This window comes from Podarcis melisellensis (assembly GCF_964234715.1).
Source record: "Podarcis melisellensis genome assembly, chromosome: 14".
NCBI lineage: Eukaryota > Metazoa > Chordata > Lepidosauria > Squamata > Lacertidae > Podarcis > Podarcis melisellensis.
The window spans coordinates 44,854,750-44,878,145 of NC_138546.1; the positions used below are offsets into that span (position 1 = coordinate 44,854,750).

The following is a 23,396-nucleotide window of genomic DNA, read 5'->3' on the forward strand; positions in this document are numbered from 1 at the left end:
CGGCCAATAAAGCAAGATGAGTGCCGCAACCCCAGAGTCAGCCACGACAGGACCTAATGGTCAGGGGTCCCTTTACCTTTACCCTTAACCACTCTATAAATATGTGCACACAAGGCTCATTTAATTTATTGATTGATAATATCTTGTTTGTCCACCCTTCCCAGGGCACGTTACTGTTGGAAGTGCAACAGTACAGATCATTCCATGCGCAGCTTAAGGGTTAACACTGTTAGTGTTAAAGCCAACTAGCCAAGAGAGGGACAGCTGAAGGTGTTGCTTAGGGCTTGATGTTTGCTGAGGTAGCATGTGCTCTGATTGGCTGCATTGTTCTGAGGCAGCTTTTCCTTGTGTATGTTTGGTTCAGTGTCTTCCTGCTGTGTACAAGGCTCTGGAGAAAGAAAGGCAAAACCTCTCTGTTCCTTTCTCTTTGAATTATACACAGTTTCTTGTACAGTTTCCTCAGTAAAGTTGTTCTGCTTTGTTCAGTTTCCTACTACACCTATACCTTCACTTGTTATAAGGAGCTTGAAGAGAGAAGGCGTTCTGAAAATTATCAATATCTATAAACATTTGGCAAATGTTTGTGACTGCTTTTTTGTTCTTATTCTTGATATTCCCTGCTTGAAAGTTGGTTATATCCAACTAAGTTCTACTCTGGAGACACTTCTGGGTCACGTGGCCAGTGTGACGAAGCTGCTCTGGTGAGCCAGCACCAGCGCAGCACACAGAAATGCTGTTTACCTTCCCGCTATAAAGCGGTACCTATTTATCTACTTGCACTTAGGGGTGCTTTCGAACTGCTATAGGTGGGCAGGAGCTGGGACCGAAAGACGGGAGCTCACCCCGCCGCGGGGATTTGAACTGCCGACCATGCGATCGGCAAGCCCTAGGCACTGAGGTTTTACCCACAGCGCCACCCGCATCCCTCAAGAGTAGGCCCATTTAAATTAATGGACCCAAGCTAACCACGTGTGTTAATTTCAATGTGTCTACTCTGAGTAGGACTAATATTGGCTAGGACGCATGATCTGTGCAGATGTATATACTCCTTGCCAAAGAGATTTCAGAGACCTTCTAAATTCTCATGCTCTAAATGTGGCAAGTTATCTCTCCAGTATGCCTGGGAGAATTGATAAAAGAACCATAATGACAGACTTAGCGTCTCCACCCTTAACAGTGGCTTGCTTCCCACACACTCCACAATTTCATAGCAAGATGGTCCATTTCCACAGCCACCCATCAGGATCACCATTGGAATGGTGCGCTGCCCTGCTTTCGAAAAAAAACGTAGCTGGTGTTTAAAGGGTGCCGTTGGAGGGTGAAGGTGATTGCGATGGCCTTTTTCCATTGTCCCCATTTTGCAAATTCCACCAGCCCTCTCTAAATCTCAGAGCAGAGCAGAGGCATGCTGGCAGCCCCCTGGGGCGTGAGTGGGAGCTGAGAAGAGACAGTCGCAGACGTTGCTGATAGCAGCCAAGGAGCAGATGCTGCATTAGGCCGAGTTTTGACACTTAACCTTCTGGTGCCAGCATTTGGGCTATTGCTAATAGCTGCAATGATAACTGACTTGCCATTGACATATGACTTCAGCTTGGTACCTTCTCATCATGGGGTGGGGTGGGTGGAGCTAGAAGATGAGCTCTTTGCTTTGTTTGTCCTGGGTCATGACTCTTGGTGTGCAAGAGAGCTTAGCTCATGCTTTGCATCTTTGGCATCTCTAGTTGAAGGGTGCCCTGCTCGGCATAGTTCATCGCTTCTCTGAGTTATTCAAGCCCCTTCGCCACAGCAAAGCAATGACAAACCTAGACAGCATCTTAAAAAGCAGAGACCTCACCTTGCCAACAAAGGTCTGTATAGTTAAAGCTATGGTTTTCCCAGTAGTGATGTATGGAAGTGAGAGCTGGACCATAAAGAAGGCTGATTGCCGAAGAATCGATGCTTTTGAATTCTGGTGCTGGAGGAGACTCTTGAGAGTCCCATGGACTGCAAGAAGATCATTCTGAAGGAAATCAGACCTGAGTGCTCACTGGAAGGATAGATCCTGAAGCTGCAGCTCCAAGACTTTGGCCACTTCATGAGACGAGAAGACTCCCTGGAAAAGACCCTGATGTTGGGAAAGATGGAGGGCACAAGGAGAAGGGGATGACGGAGGACGAGATGGTTGGATAGTGTTCTCGAAGCTACCAGCATGAGTTTGACCAAACTGTGGGAGGCAGTGGAAGACAGGAGTGCCTGGCGAGCTCTGGTCCAGGGGGTCACGAAGAGTCGGACACGACTAAACATTCTAAACAACAACAGTTTGGGTCCTGGAACATGCGAAGCTGCCTTACGCAGAGTCAGATGGTCCATCTAATTCATTATTGCCTACATTGACTGGGGATGGGTCTTCAGGATTCCAGGAGATGCCATGGACCAATGCCCTGGAGATGCCATCTAGGGCCCTTCTGCATGGAAAGCAGATGTTCTGCCGTTGAACTGCAGTCCTTCCTTTGTAGCAGGGGCAGAAAGAGATTCTTGCAAGACTGGGAGCCTATCAGAGCAGACAATTGCTTCTTATGCTGAGCCTTGGGACCTAGGCCATGCATCACTTAACACAGGGATGGCTAATGTGCTGCATTCATGGATGTTTTTGGACTACAACACCCAGCAGCCCCAGCCAGCATGGCCCAGTGTTCAAGGAAGATGGTTATTGGGGTCCAGCTATATCTGGTGGACTTGACGTCGGTTACCCCTGACTTAGCAAAATGTTTGTTTAATATGAGAAGGTTTTAAATCGCCATTGTTTGCTGAAATGGTCCCTCATTATTCGGAGACCTAATACAGTGGTACCTCGGGTTACAGACACTTCAGGTTACAGACGCTTCAGGTTACAGACTCCACTAACCCAGAAATAGTACCTCGGGTTAATAACTTTGCTTCAGGATGAGAACAGAAATCACGCAGCGGCAGCGGAAGGCCCCATTAGCCAAAGTGGTACCTCAGGTTAAGAACAGTTTCAGGTTAAGAATGGACCTCCAGAACGAATTAAGTTCTTAACCCGAGGTACCACTGTATTATAGTCTGGTCATAGGCAAAACTTATTTGAACCCTGAGATTACTTCTAATGCATTAGAACAGCAGGAAGTGAATTAGCTTATTTAAAATGGCATCTAAAGTCAGGGCTTCTGACCTATATTATTATTATTATTATTATTATTATTATTATTATTATTATTATTATTAATTATACCACACCTTTTCCCCTGACAGGACTCAAGGTGGCTCACACATAAAAATAGGAACGGCAAAAAACAGAAAATCAATAATTAAAAAACAAACACTGATAGAATTAAAACTATATTGAAAATCTGTTAAAACCACACCAGTAATTATAATAAAAAAGGTAAGGGTAGAGGACCCCTGGAAGGTTAAGTCCAGTCAAAGGTGGCAATGGGGTGCGGCACACATCTCGCTTCAGGCGGAGGAAGCTGGCATTTGTCCACAGAGAGCTTTCCAGGTCATGTGGCCAGCAGGAGTAAACCACTTTTGGCACAGCGGAACACTGTGATGGAAACCAGAGTGCACGGAAACGCTGTTGGCCTTCCCGCCACAGTGGTACCTATTTATCTACTTGCACTGGTGTGCTTTTGAACTGCTAGGTTGGCAGGAGCTGGGACTGAGCAACGGGAGCTCACTCTGTTGTGGGGATTTGAACCGCCAACCTTCTGATCGCAAGCCCAAGAGGTTCAGTAGTTTAGACCACAGTGCCAATAAAAACAGCATGGCACCAGCCTTTCATTAAAAGCAGCCCCCAAAGCCTGTTGGAGCAAGAAGGTCTTCACCTGCCGGTGGAAGGACAACAAGGAGGGAGCCAGTCTAGCATCTCCAGGGAGGGAGTTTCAGAGTCTGGGAGCAGCCATTGAAAAGGCCCTGTACTTTTCAGTCCCTGTGAGGGTGGTGGGACTGAGAGAAGGACCTCCCCTGAAAATGTCAAAACCCAGGCAGGTTCAAATGAGGAAATGCAGTATTTCAAATAACTCAGGCCTAAGCCGTGTAGAGCAGGGGTCAGCAAACATTTTCAGCAGGGGGCCGGTCCACTGTCCCTCAGAACTTGGGGGGGGGGGCTGGACTATATTTTGAAGGGAAATATATGAACGAATTCCTATCCTCCACCAATAACCCAGAGATGCATTTTAAATAAAAGGACACATTCTACTCATGTAAAAACACGCTTATTCCCGGATCATCCGCGGGCCGGATTTAGAAGGTGCTTGGGCCGGATCTGGCCCTCTACACCCATGGTGTAGGGCTTTACAGTGGTACCTCGGGTTAAGAACTTAATTCGTTCTGGAGGTCCGTTCTTAACCTGAAACTGTTCTTAACCTGAGGTACCACTTTAGCTAATGGGGCCTCCCACTGCTGCAGCGCGGTTTCTGTTCTCATCCTGAAGTAAAGTTCTTAACCCGAGGTACTATTTCTGGGTTAGCAGAGTCTGTAACCTGAAGCGTCTGTAACCCAAGGTACCACTGTATAGGTAATAACCAGCACTTTGAATTCTGCTCAGGAACAGCCTGCTAGTCAGTGGAGCTCTTGCAGCAAGGGAGTCATTTGCTCCCTATGACCAGCCCCAGTCAACAGTCTGGCTGCAGCTCCTTGAACCAGCTGGAGTTTCTGAGCACTCTCAAAAGGCAGCTCCATGTAGAACATTTCAGTAATCCAAATGGGATCTAACAAAGGCACATGTCACTGTGGCCAAGTCAGACATCTCAAGGAAAGGGTGCTGATATTGCACATCAGGATCAAACCATAGTTTGCAAGCCCTTTTTGGGTGGACCACATAAACCACAGCTTCCTGGTCTTACATTGGAAAACTGGTTTAACAAACTGCAAAGACTCAGGCCAGCAAGAAGGGGAGAGAGTGCTTGAGCTTGTCGCTCTTTCCAGGTGCTGCTTTGGAGCTGTCCAAGGTCCTGCAGCCCTTGGTGGTGATATCGGTACCTGCTGCCCTGTAGTTTGAACTGCTGATCACCTTGGTTTGGTACATCAAGCTATCCAGGCACCATCTGCTTTTCTGTCTGCCAGGTGAAACTTAGCTGCTCTGGTATTTTTGGCCGATCAGCTCTCGCTAGACTTCTGCCTTACCTGGAACATGACAAGGAAGGTCTCGCCCATGCCCATACCTTGCCATGTTCTTCTTACAGCCTCGCATGAGTTGCTTGAGTATTCATGCTCTTCTGAAATGCCCACAAATTCCACCTGCACCCCCACCCCACTGTCGCAGATGATCTACAACATTTGGACCTTACTTTCCTCCTTGGCGAAGATATTAATCTATGGGCCATGTTTGCATCCTTTAACAAAAATGATGGGCTGGTTTGCCTCATTTTAAGATTAATGGAACCTAATCCTTTTCGATCAGAACAATTCACTTCTGTCAAGTCAATAATTCAAGACAGTTAACTAAAATATACAGCCTCCTGGACCATACTGAAACCAGCGTGTATGAAGTCATTGAGTGCTCATTATCACATAGTAAATGCATCTCTTTTTTTTAAGCTGCCAAAGGCTGAATCATCATTAAATCAATAGAGTGCAGTCCTGTGGTCAGATTTAGAAACTGCTGCAGTGTGTGGTGTGATTTGAGAAGGTCCATAGGTCAGTGGCAGAGCATATGCTTTGCATTCAGAAGGTCTCAGGTTCAATTTCCAACGTCCCTGGAGTGGTTAGCAATCAATCCCTCTTCCCAGGGAGCTCTGAGAACTGTGGAATTGGGGAATCAGGGTTTCCTAACAACACTCAGCATATTAAAAGACAGCATTTTAAAAAGCAGAGACATCACCTTGCCAACAAAGGCCCATATAGTTAAAGCTATGGTTTTCCCAGTAGTGATGTATGGAAGTGAGAGCTGGACCATAAAGAAGGCTGATTGCCAAAGAATTGATGCTTTTGAATTATAGTGCTGGAGGAGACTCTTGAGAGTCCCATGGACTGCAAGAAGATCCAACCTATCCATTCTGAAGGAAATCAGCCCTGAGTGCTCGCTGGAAGGACAGATCCTGAACCTGAGGCTCCAATACTTTGGCCACCTCATGAGAAGAAAAGACTTCCTGGAAAAGACCCTGATGCTGGGAAAGTCTGAGGGCACAAGGAGAAGGGGATGACAGAGGACGAGATGGTTGGACAGTGTTCTCGAAGCTACCAGCATGATTTTGACCAAACTGTGGGAGGCAGTGAAAGACAGGAGTGCCTGGCATGCTCTGGTCTATGGGGTCACGAAGAGTCGGACATGACTAAACGACTAAACAACAACAACAACTCTCAGCAGCCATAACAAACTCTACTTTGCAGCATTCTTTGGGGGAAACCTTGACTGTTCAAAGTGATAGGACACTTCTTTAAATTTATAGTGCAGATGGGACAACCATTCAAAGAGAGCATGGGTGAAGAACTTTTTCAGACTGATTAGGCTACATTCCTCACACTTACAGATCCTTCTCTAGCTTCTATCCGGACAAGCAAGAAGAATCCTCAGAGACACAAGGACACTTTCCACCCAGGCAACAACATTCAAGGAAGGTGCAAGGCAAAACTAGTTAGGAGTGTGGCTCAAGCGAGTGTGTGGCCAGACGGCCATATAGAGTAGGCTTGGGCAATATGTGGTCTTCAACATCATGATATATCACCAGCTAAATTTCATGATATCTTGATATATCATGATATATATCTGGAGTGGCAGAGGGCCTTGCTGCACCTCCCCACGGTGGCAGAGGGTCCCACCGTACCTTCCTGTGGCAGCGGGTGGTGCACCGTGTTTCCCTATAGGGCTGCCCTGGATTTAGGCACATGCAGAGGTATGTGAGGCAGAGACAATTGAAAAGTGTCTGTCACATTTCAAATTAAGCAATCGAGTTTTCCTTGAGTCTCAGGGAGTAAGTGGGCAAGAGTGAAATGTCATTATTCAGGATCTGCCTGTAGGAATATTTACCCTCTCAACAGAAGATAATAAATGTGGAATCAGAAGCATTGCACATGTCTCTGGGTGGGTGGAAAGACATTTGGAATTGGAACCACACTTTGATGAAAAGGGGCTGGATGTCTTGGGGAAGAGGAAGGGGAAGTTCAAGCTGATTATGGACCAAATGTTTGGGAAGGCAAGATATGTTCTTCTATTTCAAATAAAAAGAATATATGTGTCAGTCGGAAGTAATATAGCACAGTCTGTCGTTCTGAAACTGGCAGTCTTGGTAGCTTTCCATACCAGGTGTGACTATGGATATAGGAATAATGTCTGGACTTTATTTCAAGCTGCAAATTGAACTAGGGGCTTTATCTTAGTTACAGCCCTCAATTGCTAGTTTTCTAGGTGCAAGGAAAAGCCAGAGCAACACCGTGTAGATAGTTTGTCACCTAAGTTCTGAAGCTGTATGTTTCTAGGAATGCTATACCTCATTTTGTTTGTATTGTTTATGTCCAATGCTTGCCTATGACTCTTAAACCATGTTTCTCTAAGCACTTTGCAATAATAATGATAGTAACAGGCAATTGAAGCAATATCAGTTAAAACAATAAGTCATTTAGGAATTACAACCTGCATTTTTAAAAGGTGGGAAATAGCCGATGAAACAATGGAATAGTGTCAAAGCTCCGGTGTTTTCAGGTAGGATAAAAACAAGGTAAGACAGAACCACATAAACAGGTCTTTAAACACAAGAAGAGCCTGCTGCATCAGGTCACAGTTCATCTCATAGGGATGCGGGTGGCACTGTGGTCTAAACCACTGAGCTTCTTGGGCTTGCCGATCAGAAGGTCGGTGGTTCAAATTCCCGCGATGGGGTGAGCTCCCGTTGCTCAGTCCCAGCTTCTGCCAACCTAGCAGTTCGAAAGCACGCCAGTGTGGTGTAGTGGTTAAGAGTGGTGGACTCGTAATCTGGTGAACCAGGTTTGCTTCCCCGCTCTTCCACATGCAGCTGCTGGGTGACCTTGGGCTAGTCACACTTCTCTGAAGTCCCTCAGCCCCACTCACCTCACAGAGTGTTTGTTGTGGGAGAGGAAGGGAAAGAAGATTGTTAGCTGCTTTGAGACTCCTTAAGGTAGTGATAAAGCGGGATATCAAATCCAAACTCCTCCTCTTCCAGTGCAAGTAGATAAATAGGTACCACTGTGGTGGGAAGGTAAACAGCATTTCCATATGCTCTGGTTTCCGTCATAGTGTCCCGTTGCACCAGAAGTGGTTTAGTCCTGCTGGCCACATGACCTGAAAAACTGTCTGTGGACAAACACCACCTCCCTCAGCCTGAAAGCCAGATGAGTTCTGGAACCCTGTAGTTGCCTTTGACTGGACTTGACCATCCAGGGGTACTTTACCTTTTCCCCACCATCTCATCCAGCATCCTGCTCTTGCAGTGGTCAGCAAAATGCCTCTGGGAAACCCCAAACAGGACCTGAGCACAACAGCACTCTGTCCACCTGTGATTCCTAGCAGCTGGCAGTCAGAAGCATGCTGACTCTGATAGAGGCAGAACATAGCCACTGTGGCTTGTAGCTTCCCTGTGGAGCAAGTGTGAAGAACCTCAGGCCAAATGCAACCCTCCATGATATTTTGTCCTGCCACTGAGACTCTCCTGAGCATCATGAACCCTGCTCCACACAACCCTCAGGTCCTTGTGCCTGACTGGCATGTGTCCTTGAAATCTGATGAGGCACACTGCCTGCCTGGAGGATCTGTATATAAAACCCTCGGACTTCCCTGTGGTTGAAATATAGCTTGCTGTACATAAGGAAGAGTCAGATCCATAGCATCTGGCCCTGCCCACCACTGGACTGTGGTCCATGAGAGAATCTCGCCCTCAAACTGAACAACGTCTCTCCATCCTTGATCTAATGGATGGAATATGGAGGGCCCCCCCACAATGAACAGATGGAGAGATGCTTATGTCTCCTACAGAAGGAGGTGCTTCTTGATGCAATGAGGACCTGGACTACACCTTGAACAATGAGGTGTAAGAGTAGTTTTAGAAGAAGCCTTTTTATTTAAATCAGCTCACAAATGCTCCATGATTTGGCATCTTCTGTTAGATGTCATCTAATCCTTTGGGGCTTGGAAATGAAATTCAAGAGATTGTAAAGCCCGCCTCATAATGGTAGGCAAACCTCCATTTTTTCCCCCCGTTTCAGATTTGAGAGAGAGAAAAATAACAACAATAACTTCCATCAGCATTGATGGTCTGATTTGTTTTCATCTGCCTTCAGCTTCCAAATGGCAAAACACATGTCTCTCCCTGGTGCTTGACGATTTCTAAAGAAGCTGCTTATGAGTCCTTATGCTAATAAAGAGATATATTTTTGCCAGTGCCAGCTTTGACAAACAAAGCCGTGTGTTCCCCTCTGGCTTGGCATGATTACATTTTTGTTTTGTTAGCTCAGATAAGCCATTAATAAGTGTGTGATATGAACAATCAGACCTAGACAGGGGGGAAGAGAGCCAGATGTAGCCTGCCTTTCCTCTCTTGAGCTCTGTATATTGTATTTAAAACCAGAAGCTAGTAGCTTGCAATTTAAGCTAAAGAGTTCTCAATTCAAATTCTGATTTGGCCTTAGACTCCGTTAGACCCATAGCGCGCGCTCTCTCTCTCTCTCTCTCTCTCTCTCTCTCTCTCTCTCTCTCTCTTTCTCCTTGGCTTTCAGTCTGTAAAATGGGAATGAGGTTTGCCTCTCTTACCTGATTAACAATAACAAGGTAAGGTCAACGGATAAATAATGGGGCTTTAATGTTCCTCTCCCCCAATGAGCCTTTCAGTGGTGAAGAGAAAGGTGTTTCTTCACTCCTGGAATTAATCCAAAGAACCATAGCCAAGTGGTAGAACATCTGGATCGCATGCAGAAGGGCCCAGGTTCAATCCCAGGTGTCTCCAGCTAGGACTGGGAGAGAGCCCTCCTGGAAACTGTCCAGAGTCAGTGTATGTAAGCTAAGTGGTCAGTTGGTCTGACTCAATATAAGGCAGATTCCTATGTATGTATGTGTTGGCTGGTGTGTGTGTGTATGGATTTTGGGTGTTGAAGTTATATGAAAAAGGACTTCTGCCTTCACAGTTCAAATCATCCTTTCAAGATCCATTTGTTCATCTCCTTCTTGATGCCAAAAGGATAGTTACGTAGGGCAACAAGCACCACGAACATGGCTCCTCAAAGCCCAATCCCTACCCCCCCACTTCAGTAGGCAACCAAGGAGAGGGTTGGTATAGAGTTGTCCTGCCTGATGGCTCTTGTGTTGGCCAAGAGCGAAGCAAGCTGTCTTCTCAGCTAGCTGAATTCACTCCACTGGCCCAAGGCTAGCAGCTGTGATCTGCCTTCTGTTATCGGGGTGACTCTCCAGAGATCAATTCATGGCAGTTTCTGAGCATGTGGGTGGGTGGGTGGAGCTTGCATCAGTAGGACCCCCTGCTTTCTGAAGTCCTCCCCCCTCCATGCTGCAGTTAGGATTAGGAAAAATGGGAGGTGTTTTCCATCCCTCATTAGCTTAACTGCAGCATGGACAATTTTCATTGACATCATAGCAGGGGAGGAGATGGTCCATTGTCTTCTCCCTGCATGCTGCGCTTCCAATAAAAATCCCCTCATTTCTCTAATTAAATAAGGAAAATCTGACAGAGTGGTAGCAACGAGTTTGTGACCTAATTTACTGTGAATCCCGCGGTTGTGTGATTGTAGAAAGTTACAATATTGCACAGAAATTGTTATTTGAGTTGGTTCTCTCCTTCTTGCTTTTTCAATACGAACTCTTGCATTTGCAACATTGAAAGGTTAGAATCCTACTGCAACATTAGTTAGTACAGAGTTGGGGGACCTTTTCCAGCCGGAGGGCCTTATTTTCTTCTGGACAATCTTCTGGGGGCCACATGCCAGTGGTTGGAGGAGGCAGAGGCAAAAGTGGTCAGAGCAACAAATGTAGATGTTACATTTGTACAGCAGCCAATTTCCACACACCACTCTCTATTCTTCATCCTTTCAAGCAAAATGCATTATCATTGTTCAAGGAGATATTCCAGCTAGGCAAAGACACTCAAGGGAAGGTGCAAGGTGGGGCAGATCAAACAGAAATACATTTTCCAGGAGGGGAAAATATCTAGCTTCTGGCACTTCCAACGATAGATGTGGGAAAGCCTTACCAAGTATGCCTTGATTTCTGACAAAAAGCCTATATTGATGGGTACTTAAGATGAGCCTTGCCATATGCATGGCAGTTTCTGAGCATGTGAATGGATGGGTGGAGTCCAGCACCCTCTTTCCCATGATGGCCAGATCCTTCTGCCTCTGATCTCAGAGCTAGCATAAAGCCAATGATACAATCAATCTGTCTAGTTCCCTTTAAAAGCCATCTCAGCTGGTGGGCCATCACCATTAGCTTGTGTGAAGCACTACCTCTTGTTTGTACTTAGTGGTAGTGCATCTGCTTTGTGTGCAGAAGGTCCCAGTTTCAATCCCTGGCATCTCCAGGGAGGCTGGAAGAGAAACCTACCAGAAACCCTGGAGAGCTCAGTGTAGAGAATACTGAGCTAAATGGGCCAATGGTCTCATTTAGCATAAGGCAGCTCCCTATGTTCCCCTTTATGGAGGAATCAGCTTCCTCCAGGGACCCCACACTCTAGTATGAGAGAGGGGAAAACACTGCTCTCCACCCACTTTCTTCAAACTTCGTAATGGACTGGTTGGATGCAGAGGAATGATGGGAGTAACCAGCTGGGGGACCCCAAGAGAAGAAGGCTCAGAGCCAGGGGATTGGTGGTGGGAGGATGATGAGTGGCCAAGACAGAAGACTGGGAAGAGGAGGTGTTGGAAGCTGAAGAGGTAACAGGGTTTAGTGAGCGGGGGGAGTCGGTGGGAGAGAGAAGTACAGAATCAGAAGCAGGAGAGGAGGGAGGCCAAGAGGCAGAGATGAGTCCGGCTGGTGAAGAGGCACGGGTGTCTCCCCCTTCTGCTGCAAGGAGCTCCTCTTCTCCCTGGCTTCCCAGAACCAGGAGAGGCATTAAGAGGGCAGAGGAGAAGTTAGTTTCACACAGACACAGTCTCAGATTGCTTGGGAGAAACACTGGAGAGGTGGGGACTCAGGCAGCTATGGGGAGGCAGGGACCTTCAGTCTCATCAACTGCTTCATGGGAGCAAGACCTGCTGAAGATGAGTTTCTGTGTTCATTAGGCCTGACACTCTTGTGCAGATCCTGTTTTTGCTATTAAAGAGTTAACCCTAACTTGCTCGGTGAGATTTACTGCTGACTTGCTCTTGTCACCATAAATAATTTCATGTGCCCCCCCATACCATTTTTCTAAATGAAATTTCTCCAGCGCTGTAATCTCTCTTTGTACAGGAGTCCCCTGATCATTTTCCAGGAGTCCCCTGGTCGTTTTGCCCCTTTCTACATGTTGTTCAGCTCTCCAGCATTTTTCTTGATGTGCAGTGGCTAGAAATGGTATTCCATGAGTGCCATAGATTTCTATAAAGGCGGATTCATTTTCCACCCCTTTCCCAATGATCCTTAACATGGAATTAGCAACGTGATTGATCCTTCTATGGCTGACTGCTCCTGCTTCTCAGGCTAGAAAGGATTTTCCTTTGCATCCCCTGTCCCGGCTGGAGACCTGTGCACAGACCTCAGCTCTGTCTGCTGAAAGCAGAGTAGGAGAAAAGAAAAATGTGTGCTGATCCAGTGCCAGTTGCGCTGTGCCACAACTATGTAATTGGCAGCTGTTCTGTTTTGTGTCTCAGCATTCCCTGCCCGTGGGTGCATATTTGCTATGTGTAATGTGAATGAGTCTGCTCTGAACAATCAGACAAAACATCGGGGGTGAATCTATTAGTAATCGGCAGCCTTGGAACGTGTGGGATGTTGAGAAGCACAAAGTGCAGTTCAGTGAATTAAATGTACTTGTCAAACGGCGTTGCCCTTCCGTATCAGGGTGGTTTGTTTGTTTGTAAAAACTGTTAAGCAAATCTAAAGCTGCGAGTCGTTTATTTTGTCTTGCTTGTTTGGTATATTTATAACCAAACATTCATCCATCATGGAACTCAAGGCAGTGGACAGACGTGGTTCTGCTTAGCTTCCACAGGGTGCAATGGCTACATGTGCTCTCCAGGAACGTCCCACGATTGTCACTAAACCTACTCATAGGGCTGTCTGGATGCACTAGCCTTCCTGAACTGGCGCCCTCTCAGTGTCGTTGGACTACATCTCCCAGCAGCCTCAGCCAGCAGGGCCCGTGATCAAGGAAGGTGGGGACTGTAGTCTGAAACATCTGAAGGATATGAGGTGGGGAAGGCAGGGCTGCACTAAAGGTCTTATCAAAAGACAATATCCCAGTCTAGTTAGAACACAACTACAGCTGAAATAGTGCATCTGTGGGAGGAAGCTGACTGGTCCCTCTGTGGCAACCTGAATTGGGAACATTTGGAGCAATCTGTGCATCACCCAGTCACCTTCTCTCTATTCCGAACCGTATTCCATTAGAAATTAACATTATCAATAATTAGAATGCCTGTTTTTTGCTCAGAATGTTAATCCTAGCATTTGCTTATTCACTATACCGTGTCAAGCTGTTATATATAATTACCCATCCAGTTTCTGTCTCATAAATATGAGCCAGAAAAAACAAATTGAAAAGGGAAAAAAAGATGTCTGTACCAAGCGACAAGATCTTTGTGTTATTAGGGACATAATAAGAAGCTCACTTTAAACCATCCCAGAATTGCATACTCTGAGCAGCTCTCCAAATAGAGATGTAAGGAAGCAGCAATTCCTCTCCCATCTGTGGTTCCTCTCCCACAGTATGAAGTGTGACTGGGGAGAGTCTTGTGGGCTGGTTAGGCCCACAGTGTTTCTCAAAGCCGAGTCCCCGGCTACTGTTGGACAACAACTCCCATCATCCCTGACCACTGGTCCTGATAGTCAGGGATGAAGGGAGTTGTAGTCCAACAACAGTTGGGGACACAAATTTAAGAAACACTCATAGAGAGTCCAAGAGGTTCTTCAGCTCCGGTCTACTGGAATTCACCTTGTCCTTATTCTTCCCGACATCTTCAAAGAACTTGAAAAGGCTAGCTGCGAAAACCTGTGCAAGTTTTACAGTTGTAGGAGCCGTGTTGACTTTCTGTAGCAAGACTTGTTGCATCATAACTTAGGCTTCATCTGCACAATAAATTTCAGTAATGTGTTCAATGCCACTTTATAAACAGTCACGGCTGGCCACCAAAGAATCTTGGGAACTGTAAGGGCCAGGACAGTTGCTAGGAGCCCCTATTCCCATCACAGTGGAACATCCTGCTGAGATAAGCCTGGTTTTAAAGTTTTTGGAAGAATCTGCCCATACATTTCCATATGTTTTGGGTGGTCTGTTTACAAGGACTTCAGCTGGTGACTTCTGATAGCATTCTCCTTCAGTGTCCCCATTTTGGAATGTTTTGGGAACGGTTACCAAGACTGAATGCCACCTACACTCGCATTGGCGTGGGCAGCAACACCAAATCACAATTTTGCCCTTTCTCTTGGTTTTTTTGGAAATGTGTTTGCCTTGCATTTCAAAGAGCACAATTGTGTTGTTTCCAAGGCTGTCTTGCCATCCACAAAAAAAGGAGGGGGCGCTGTTCAGATAAACAAGAAACCTACATGCATTTGATAAGACTTGAATCCTTACTACAAATACTAATGAGGGAGTAAGGTAAAGGTAAAGGGACCCCCTGACTGTTAGGTCCAGTTATGGATGACTCTGCGCTTGCGGCGCTCATCTCGCTTTACTGGCCAAGGGAGCCGGTGTACAGCTTCTGGGTCATGTGGCCAGCATGACTAAGCCACTTCCGGCGAACCAGAGCAGCACACGGAAGCACCGTTTACCTTCCCGCCAGAGCAGTACCTATTTACCTACTTGCACTTTGAGGTGCTTTCGAACTGCTAGGTTGGCAGGAGCAGGGACTGAACAACGGGAGCTCACCCCATCGCGGGGATTTGAACCGCCGACCTTCTGATCGGCAAGCCCTAGGCTCTGTGGTTTAGACCACAGTGCCACCCGCATCCCATAATGAGGGAGTACATTACTACAAATACTAATACTCTGAGATGGAGCTACCATTCCCATTTTCCTCACAGGGCTACCATCATCAGAGTTCCCTGGGAGACGGAGTTGACTGTTGATTTTTGGCTGAGTGGTTAGAGCTGGGATGTTTGTGTGGTCTAGGAACTCCTGACGATAGCAAAGGACCCTGTCTGCAGTAGCGGGGTTGTCCCCAAAGGGGTTTGCTCCTTTGGGGAGTCATGGGGCAGGGGAGCCCGCACTGTCAGAATATAGAATTGAAGGCCAGGAACTTTGGGAGACAGGCCTGTGACTCTCACCCAGGCGAGAGCCTGGTTGAAGAGAAGCTTGGTATGTTGGGGAGTCATCCTGAATGAGAGGCAGGGGAAGACAGTACATATTGTGCATATTAAAGGTAAAGGGACACCTGACCATTGGGTCCAGTCGTGACTGATTCTGGGGTTGCGGTGCTCATGTCGCTTTATTTTCTGAGGGAGCTGGCGTACAGCTTCCGGGTCATGTGGCCAGCATGACTAAGCCGCTTCTGGCGAACCAGAGCAGCGCATGGAAACGCCGTTTTCCTTCCCGCTGGAGCGGTACCTATTTATCTACTTGCACTTTGACATGCTTTCAAACTGCTATGTTGGCAGGAGCTGGGATCAAGCAACGGGAGCTTACCCCGTCACGGGGATTCGAACTGCCGACCTTCTGATCGGCAAGTCCTAGGCTCTGTGGTTTAACCAACAGCGCCACCCGTGTCCCATTGTGCATATTACCTGCTCCTTAATTAGTCTCTGGCTTGTGATGCCATTGGCCATGGTATCCTCTTGGACTGGCTCCAGGGAATGGGAATTGGGGTATTTACAGTGGTTCCAATCCTACCTTCAAGATGGAGTCCAGAGAATAGCATTGGAACAGCGCCTTTTGGCCTCTTGACGGGGTGCTGCAAGGCACTATCTTTATCACCAGTGATACTTAACATCTATAGGAAGCCTCTGGGAGTGGTCATTAGGGATTTTGGAGCAAGCTGCCACCCGCATGCTGAAGATGTTCTTCTCCATAATGTCTGAACCAGGAGAGGCCATGCAGTCCCTGGGCCATTGTTTGGACCCAGTGGTGAGATGGATGAGGAAAAACAAGCTGTGCTTGAATCCTGGCAAGATAGAGGCACTTTGAGCAAGCAGCTCCCATGTCTGAGGTATTGGCCCCTGGCTGGGATCATGTTCCCCCTGAAGGAGCAGGTTTGCAGTCCTGGGTGTAGTTCTGGATCCAGCTCTGTCTCCCCCATCCCACTAGGTTCCTCCCCAGGGTTGTCCAGCTCCAGTTCCATGAGCTTTTCTCATTCCTCCTCAGGATCTGACCATCCCTTCCATGACATCTCCATGGGGCTCATGACAGACCTGGCTCCCTTGGCGCATTAGGTTCATGCAGAAATGCATGCTCAGAGCTACAGCACATCCACTTTTATTAAACACACAGAATGGCTCCAGGGTTAGGCACAGAGGTGAAGAATAAAGATTTGTCTGTAGTACAAGAAGCTGGGGTGAAAGAGAGTTTAGCCTTCGGCTCTTGTGTGTGTGTGTGTTTTCTTTTTCTTTTGGTAACGTTCGTTCCAGACTTGGCAACAGAAGCAAGGGGCTCTTCTTCCATCTAGAGGCATTAATCGGAGAGGTGGGGAAAAGGCACACAGAGGAAATGACTATTCTGCTGGGCTCTGGCTATGCCAGAAGCCCTTTTCCTTGCCCCTGTGGCAGTGCAGATCTCTGAAGGCCAAGGAGCTGACTGTATCTTTCCAGGGCATAAGTCTCCAGCTTGATGTATTGCAGTCCACAGTCTCTATTAAACCCTTCCTTGTGTCAGCGATTTAAGAAACACACCAAGAGCCCTGCTGGGTGTGAGCAAAAGGAAAGGTCCATCTTGTCTGGTACCCGGTTTTCCACAGAAGCTGATCAGATGCCTCCAGAAAGCCTACAAAAAGGATACCTTGCCTGGACATTCACAGAAGGAGGGATTTGCCTCCTGATAAATCATTGGGTTGTATCCAGTGCCAGCCCTGCTCAGAGTAGGCCCATTTAAATTAAAGGGTGTGACTTAAGGTCATTAATTTTAATGTGTCTGCTCTGAGTAGGACTGGCACAGGATAGAACCTATTGTTTCCAGATCCCCTGTTTTCAATTTATTTAAAAAGAGTTATGTTTTTAGCATTTGTAGAACCAGGAAAATGAGGCTAAATGGACAGGCACAATTCTTTTCATTTTTTTGTGAGTTCCAACCCAGTCATTCATAGGAACAAAGGAAGCTTCCATATTTATATATACAGTGGTACCTCTGGTTACAAATTTAATTCGCTCCGAAGGTCGGTTCTTAACTTGAAACTGTTCTTAACCTGAAGCATCACTTTAGCTAATGGGGCCTCCCACTGCTGCCATGCCACCGCTGCATGATTTCCGTTCTCATCCTGAAGCAAAGTTCTTAACCCAAAGTAATATTTCTGGGTTAGCGGAGTCTGTAACCTGAAGTGTCTGTAATCTGAAGCGTCTGTAACCCAAGGTACCACTGTATATGAATTTATAAGGGTACAAAATACAGAACTGAAGAATAAAAGAAAAAAGTGAAAGAAAAGGAAGGAAAAAGGTGTTCTCAATGAGAGGGATTTGTCGTGATGAATAAAACTTGTGTTGTGTGTACACACACACACACACACACACACAAGAGCACTTTGCTAGCCATTATGGCAGAAAGGTGGCCTGTAAATATATTAAAGAAATAAATAATCTGTAGCATTTTAGGCTCCCCACCAGCTCCCTGCTCTCTTGGCCAGTGTTGTTGATGATGACAAAATAAGGAGAGCAAAGTAAGCCAGGGCTTTCTTTTTAAAAAATTAAAAATAGGCATGTAACATTTCAAATTTAGGGCAATGGAGTTTCTGAACGAGTGTGCTGAGCAAACTAGCTCTCTAGAGATTCCTGATATTTCAGTTAGCAGGATAATGACTTGTACTTCTTTCTTTTTTGGGAATGCCTGGTGATAAATATAGATTTAAGAAGGCACTTGCTCTACCAACAAACAGCAAAAAAAGATTTACTGGGAGTAGACTGATCAGTGTGTTTAGGTCAGAATTTAATAGAATGCCTTGTAAAAGAATAACACCCTAAACCTCAACAACCCCAAACCTCAACCACAACTGTTTTAGTAATATCTTTCATCTTGGGTGTTGGCTAAAAACTGCACCCATGGTCAAAGCCAAGTTGTGACCAGTGGGAGTCAGAACCAAAGTTCCAGCACCTGAACACTGCAGATCTTATTCACACACACTTCTGAGATTTTATCATATCTATTTCTACATCTGTATGAGGGCAACAGACTTGCTGCTGCTTCTTTTAGGTGAAAGCAGAGGTTGTCACACAAGACTTTTAACAAAACTGTGGCTTAGTGCAAACACACAGGTTCCTGAGAGGGGAGCACAGCTGCTGAGCTCCTTTCCTGGCCTTCCTGCTTTGCTGCTGCGAACCAAACCATGGTTTGACTTAGCATGTTGTGTTCATGCTGTGCCTCACTTCAGGCAAACAGCAAGCTGTAACCCAGACCATTCTTTGAGACGAAGCCAAGTTTCACACAAAGCTTTCATCTTTGTTAATAGGGCAAGGATAGGACAGGCTCTTAAATCTTGTGGTGGCATCAGTTTGGGTCAATAAAAAGTGTCGTGCCTATAGATAGTCTGTTTTTAAGAGGCCATCCCTCTTGTCATGAGGACTATTGGGGGAAGTATTTAATAGAAGCTACCAAGTGCTGTCCGTGGTCAACTGATTGTTCACAAGGGACATGCTGTAATAAGAACATCAGAAAAGGCCTGCTGGATCCAGGCCAGTGGTCCATCTGAATCCATCATCCTAGCCAGCCAAACAGATGCCCATGGGAAGCCCCAAATAAGAAACTGAGCACAACAGCCTTCTCCGCGTTTGGGATTTAAAGCAACTGGCATTCAGAAGTAGATTGCCTCCAACAATGGAAGCAGAACACAGTCATTGTGGCTTGCAAACCATCATTAGCTTCTCACAAATTTGTTTAATCCTCTTTTAACGTCCAAGTGGATGTCCATCAGTCTCTTTTGTGGGAGCAAATTCCATGCTTCAGCTCTGTGCCATTGTGTGAAGAACTCCTGCCTTTGGCCTGTCCTAAATCTTCCATCATTCAGCTTCATTGTATGGCCCCGAGGACAGTATTATGAAGGGGTAGGGGGAGAAAATGCAATCTGCACCCTTCCTGTAACATGCTGGGCATCTAAAGAAGATTAGCTTAATGTCAAAGCATAGGGCAAATATTGGTGAAATCCCTGCTTTCTTAAGATATGGTGGTACGTGAATCTTCTTTGAGAAGCTCTTTCCTGGGATATTGTTGCCTTCTGAGTTTTTACATGTCACGGCGGTGGCGGCTGGTTGGCGGCTGACCTGCAGTCTCTTGAAAGCTATACTTATTACAAATCCCATCATCTATTTTAAATAAGTTGGAAGATGGAGTAGCTATAGGGGATTAACTGAAAGTAATGTGTGTGTATTATAGGCTCCCTAAGCAACTAATAATTTAAGTGCATTTCCATTGATCTAACATGTTTTCCTTGAGAAAACTAAGCATGGGAAATAAATTGCAGCTCGCTGTCAATTTGGTAATGTGTTAAGCATGCCAAGCACTCTGAAATGCAATTTCTAGAAGTTCCGGTCTGTGTATGTGTACATCAAGTGTGGCCTTCCAGATGTTGTTGCACGATGTCTTCCATCAGCCCCAGCAAGCATGGCCAATGGCCAGGGGTGATGGGAGTTGTAGTTCAGCTATATCTGCAGGGCCAAAGGTTTCCCACACCTGTGGAGGAATAGCTCTGGCTATAGTCTTGTATAAAGTACAGGAAGTTTATACCTTTTTAGTAAGCAAAAAACAAAAACCCTCACTCAGCTTTGCCACTTGATTAAGGTAAAGGACCCCTGACAATTAAGTCCAGTCACGGATGACTATGGGGTTGTGGCCCTCATCTCGCTTTACAGACCAAGGGAGCTGGCGTTTGTCCACAGACAGTTGTCTGGGTCATGTGGCCCACATGACTAAGCCACTTCTGGCACAATAGAACACCGAAACCAGAGCAGCATATGGAAACACCCTTTATCTTCATACCAGAGCGGTACCTATTTATCTACTTGCACTGGTGTGCTTTCGAACTGCTAGGTTGGCAGGAGTTGGGCCAAAGCAACAGGAGCTCACCCCATCACAGGGACTCAAACCGCCAACCTTCTGATCAGCAAGCCCAAGAGGCTCAGTGGTTTAGACCACAGCGCCACCCATGTCCCGTGCCACTTGATTAGCAAGCTGTAAAGCTATGGCTGTCCGAATGAAGACAGGTAGCAATAATTGCAGTCCCCATTGTATTTCTGGGCTCCACCCCTACCCTTTTGGAGAAAGAGATACAGGGGTTTCTTGACTGCACCCCAAGGAGGCTGGTTCATTTGGGGCAAATAGGGCACTGCCCTGCCAACTTTACTCTGCCTCCAACCAGCTGCTAGCTGCCTGCTGTCCTACTTACAACCAGTCTGGGGGGTGGAACTGCCTATGCACTTCCTCCATCCTTAGTATTGCCCTCATCAGGAAGGAGAATGGGGCTAAAACCAGAATTAGTTGGCTCTGCCTGTCATGGGTTTGGCTCCACCCACTGCCTTATGCCCTACCAGTTGAAATGAGCACCAGCAACCACTGATGGGACCTGCTATGAGGACAGATTACTGGGCAACTTATCCTTTTGGTCTGATCCAGCAGGTCTCTTGTTATGTTCTTATTCTCCAGTCTTTGGACCTTTGGGGGTTCTAATGAAAAGCAAAGCTGATCCCCAAAGCCTGAAATCTAAGTAGCCCTTTCTCTACTAGGCAACTGTCAGGAACCGTGCTGAGGAGGGCTGCACTGTCTCCCCCTCCCCCTGCTCCTGATCAGGATTCTGAATCTTCCCAGGATCAGGAGGACAGTCAGTGGCGTAGCGTGGGGGGTGTGCAGGGGGGCCGACCGCACCGGGCGCGACATCTGGGGGTTAGGGTTAGGGGGCGCAAATCCATGGGTTAGGGGGCACAAATTACTTGCCTTGCCCCGGGTGCTGACAACCCACGCTATGCCACTGAGGACAGTATAGATTTGGAACAGCGGTTTGCAGAGGAACATAGTTCAGAAGGTTCTGAAGTACTTGAAGTACTGGGAAGTACAGCTAGGAGGAGAAGCACTGGGGGAGAGAGTTAACAGACTCACTGTCTCTGGAAAGTGTTCATCTGCTCAGCCCAAGGTCAAGAAAAGCAGATAAGGTGGCAGCACAGAAAGCCCAGTAGTTACAAGATCAAGTTACAAGACGCGGTAGTGACATGGGTGACCAGGGAGGAAGTGGGTGGAAACCTTAATTGGGAGCACCTTCATTCCTAGGAAATGGATTCTTTGTTTTCTCACTGTGATCATTAAAGTTTCTAACCGGTAAGAAGACACCTTTCCCTTTGTTCTGCTTATCTACTGCCAAAAGGGGGAGGAAGCCGATTCCTTGAAGCCTGACAGCCACACAGGTCTGTCCTTCTCTCATTTCCCATTTCTCTGTCTTGCTGACTAGGTTTTACTGGGACTTGACAATGCTGCTCCTGATGGTTGGCAACCTGATCATCATCCCGGTGGGCATCACCTTCTTCAAGGACGAGAACACCACCCCATGGATTGTTTTCAACGTGGTCTCGGACACCTTCTTCCTCATTGACCTGGTCCTCAATTTCCGCACCGGGATTGTGGTGGAAGACAACACGGAGATCATCCTTGACCCGCAGAGGATTAAGATGAAGTACCTCAAGAGCTGGTTCGTGGTGGATTTTATCTCCTCCATCCCAGTGGACTACATTTTCCTGATCGTGGAGACGCGCATCGATTCGGAGGTTTACAAGACGGCCCGAGCCCTGCGGATCGTGCGCTTCACCAAAATCCTTAGCCTCTTGCGGCTACTGAGGCTTTCCAGGCTCATACGCTACATCCATCAGTGGGAGGAGGTGAGCAAGAGATGGGCTGGCCATCCTGAGAGCAGGAGCCTGGCTTCTCTTAGGAAGGGGAAGGGGAAGGGCCCTGGGGCCAGGCGGCTGCACATTTTGAGCTGAAGTGTCTTGACCAGTGGGTTTTCCTGCTGCCATCTACACTCTAGGCCCAGGGTGGGTAGATTGGGATCAGCCAGCAGACAGCTGGATCATTTGCAGTGTGTTGGGAATGGTTTCTCTGACTCCCCGTGGTCTAAAACAAGCAGCAACAACAAATCTGTTCTTTCTCTCTTCAAAACACACTGCTAGAATCCCTGGTCTGCAGTAACCCAGATGTAGATTTGTAATTGTATGTGCAGAGCATCCCAGTGGATGGCTCATAGATGCAGCAATTGGTGCAAAACAAAGCAAAACCGAGTTATCCTTTTGCATCTAGTCACATTCCTGGGCCACCATTTTTTATCTGGCCCCACCTCCCCCTCCCCCCTGCACACATTATTTTGCGTCGGGTTCTTGATGATGACCCTCGGGGTCCTAGTAAAAAGTCAAAGTGTACCCCACTAGTTTGACATCTGCCTGGTTCTTTTTAAAGTTCCTGTTATTCCCTTCTCACTCACCCCTCACCCATTAAGTATGCTAAACTTTATTACGGTACCATGAGCTCAAAGGTTTCGTATTCATATTTTCATTTAAGACGTGTTTATCTACTTTGATTAGCATATGGAACAACAAAGAGATTAAATAAAACACCATGAATGAATCGACAGTTGAGTAGATGAAACCTTTGTCTCAAAGGAATATAGAAGTGTCAAATATTGTCCCAAAATTTGCCTTGGGCAAATAATACTGTACTTGCCTTCAGATAACAAAAGCCCCTTCTTTATGTATTTGCTTTATTTCATAAAATTTATACAGTGGTACCTTGGTTCTCGAACTTAATCCGTTCCAGGAGTCTGTTCAACTCCTGGAACCGTTTGAAAACCAAGGCGCGGCTTCCGATTGGCTGCAGGAGCTTCCTGCACTTTAGCAGAAGCCGTGTCGGACGTTCGGCTTCTGAAAAACATTCACAAACCAGAACACTTATTTCCGGGTTTGCGGCGTTTGGGAGCTGATATGTTCAAAAACTAAGCTGTTCAGGAACCAAGGTGCTATTGTATACTGCTTGATTGTATAAAACCTCAAATCAGTTTACGAATAGAATAAAGCAATAAGATTATTAGTTAAAAGCAATCAAAACATTAATAAAAATTAAACCAAGCTTATATATGGCAGACAGATGAAGAATGGGAAGTTCTTTAGTTTCTGAACTTTATCTTTTCTATTTTAAGCTTTTTCT

The 23,396-nt window shown here is 46.5% G+C and overlaps 1 protein-coding gene across 2 annotated transcripts in view; it reads left to right on the top strand.

Annotated features, from left to right (window-relative positions):
* The window catches only part of HCN4 (hyperpolarization activated cyclic nucleotide gated potassium channel 4), a 137,602-nt gene that overhangs the window by 21,839 nt on the left and 92,367 nt on the right, over positions 1-23,396 (top strand). For both annotated transcript variants that reach the window (XM_081887610.1, XM_081887611.1), the window contains exon 2: positions 21,655-22,078. In XM_081887610.1, coding sequence (XP_081743736.1) covers positions 21,655-22,078 — 424 coding nt within the window. The remainder of the gene's footprint in view (positions 1-21,654; positions 22,079-23,396) is intronic.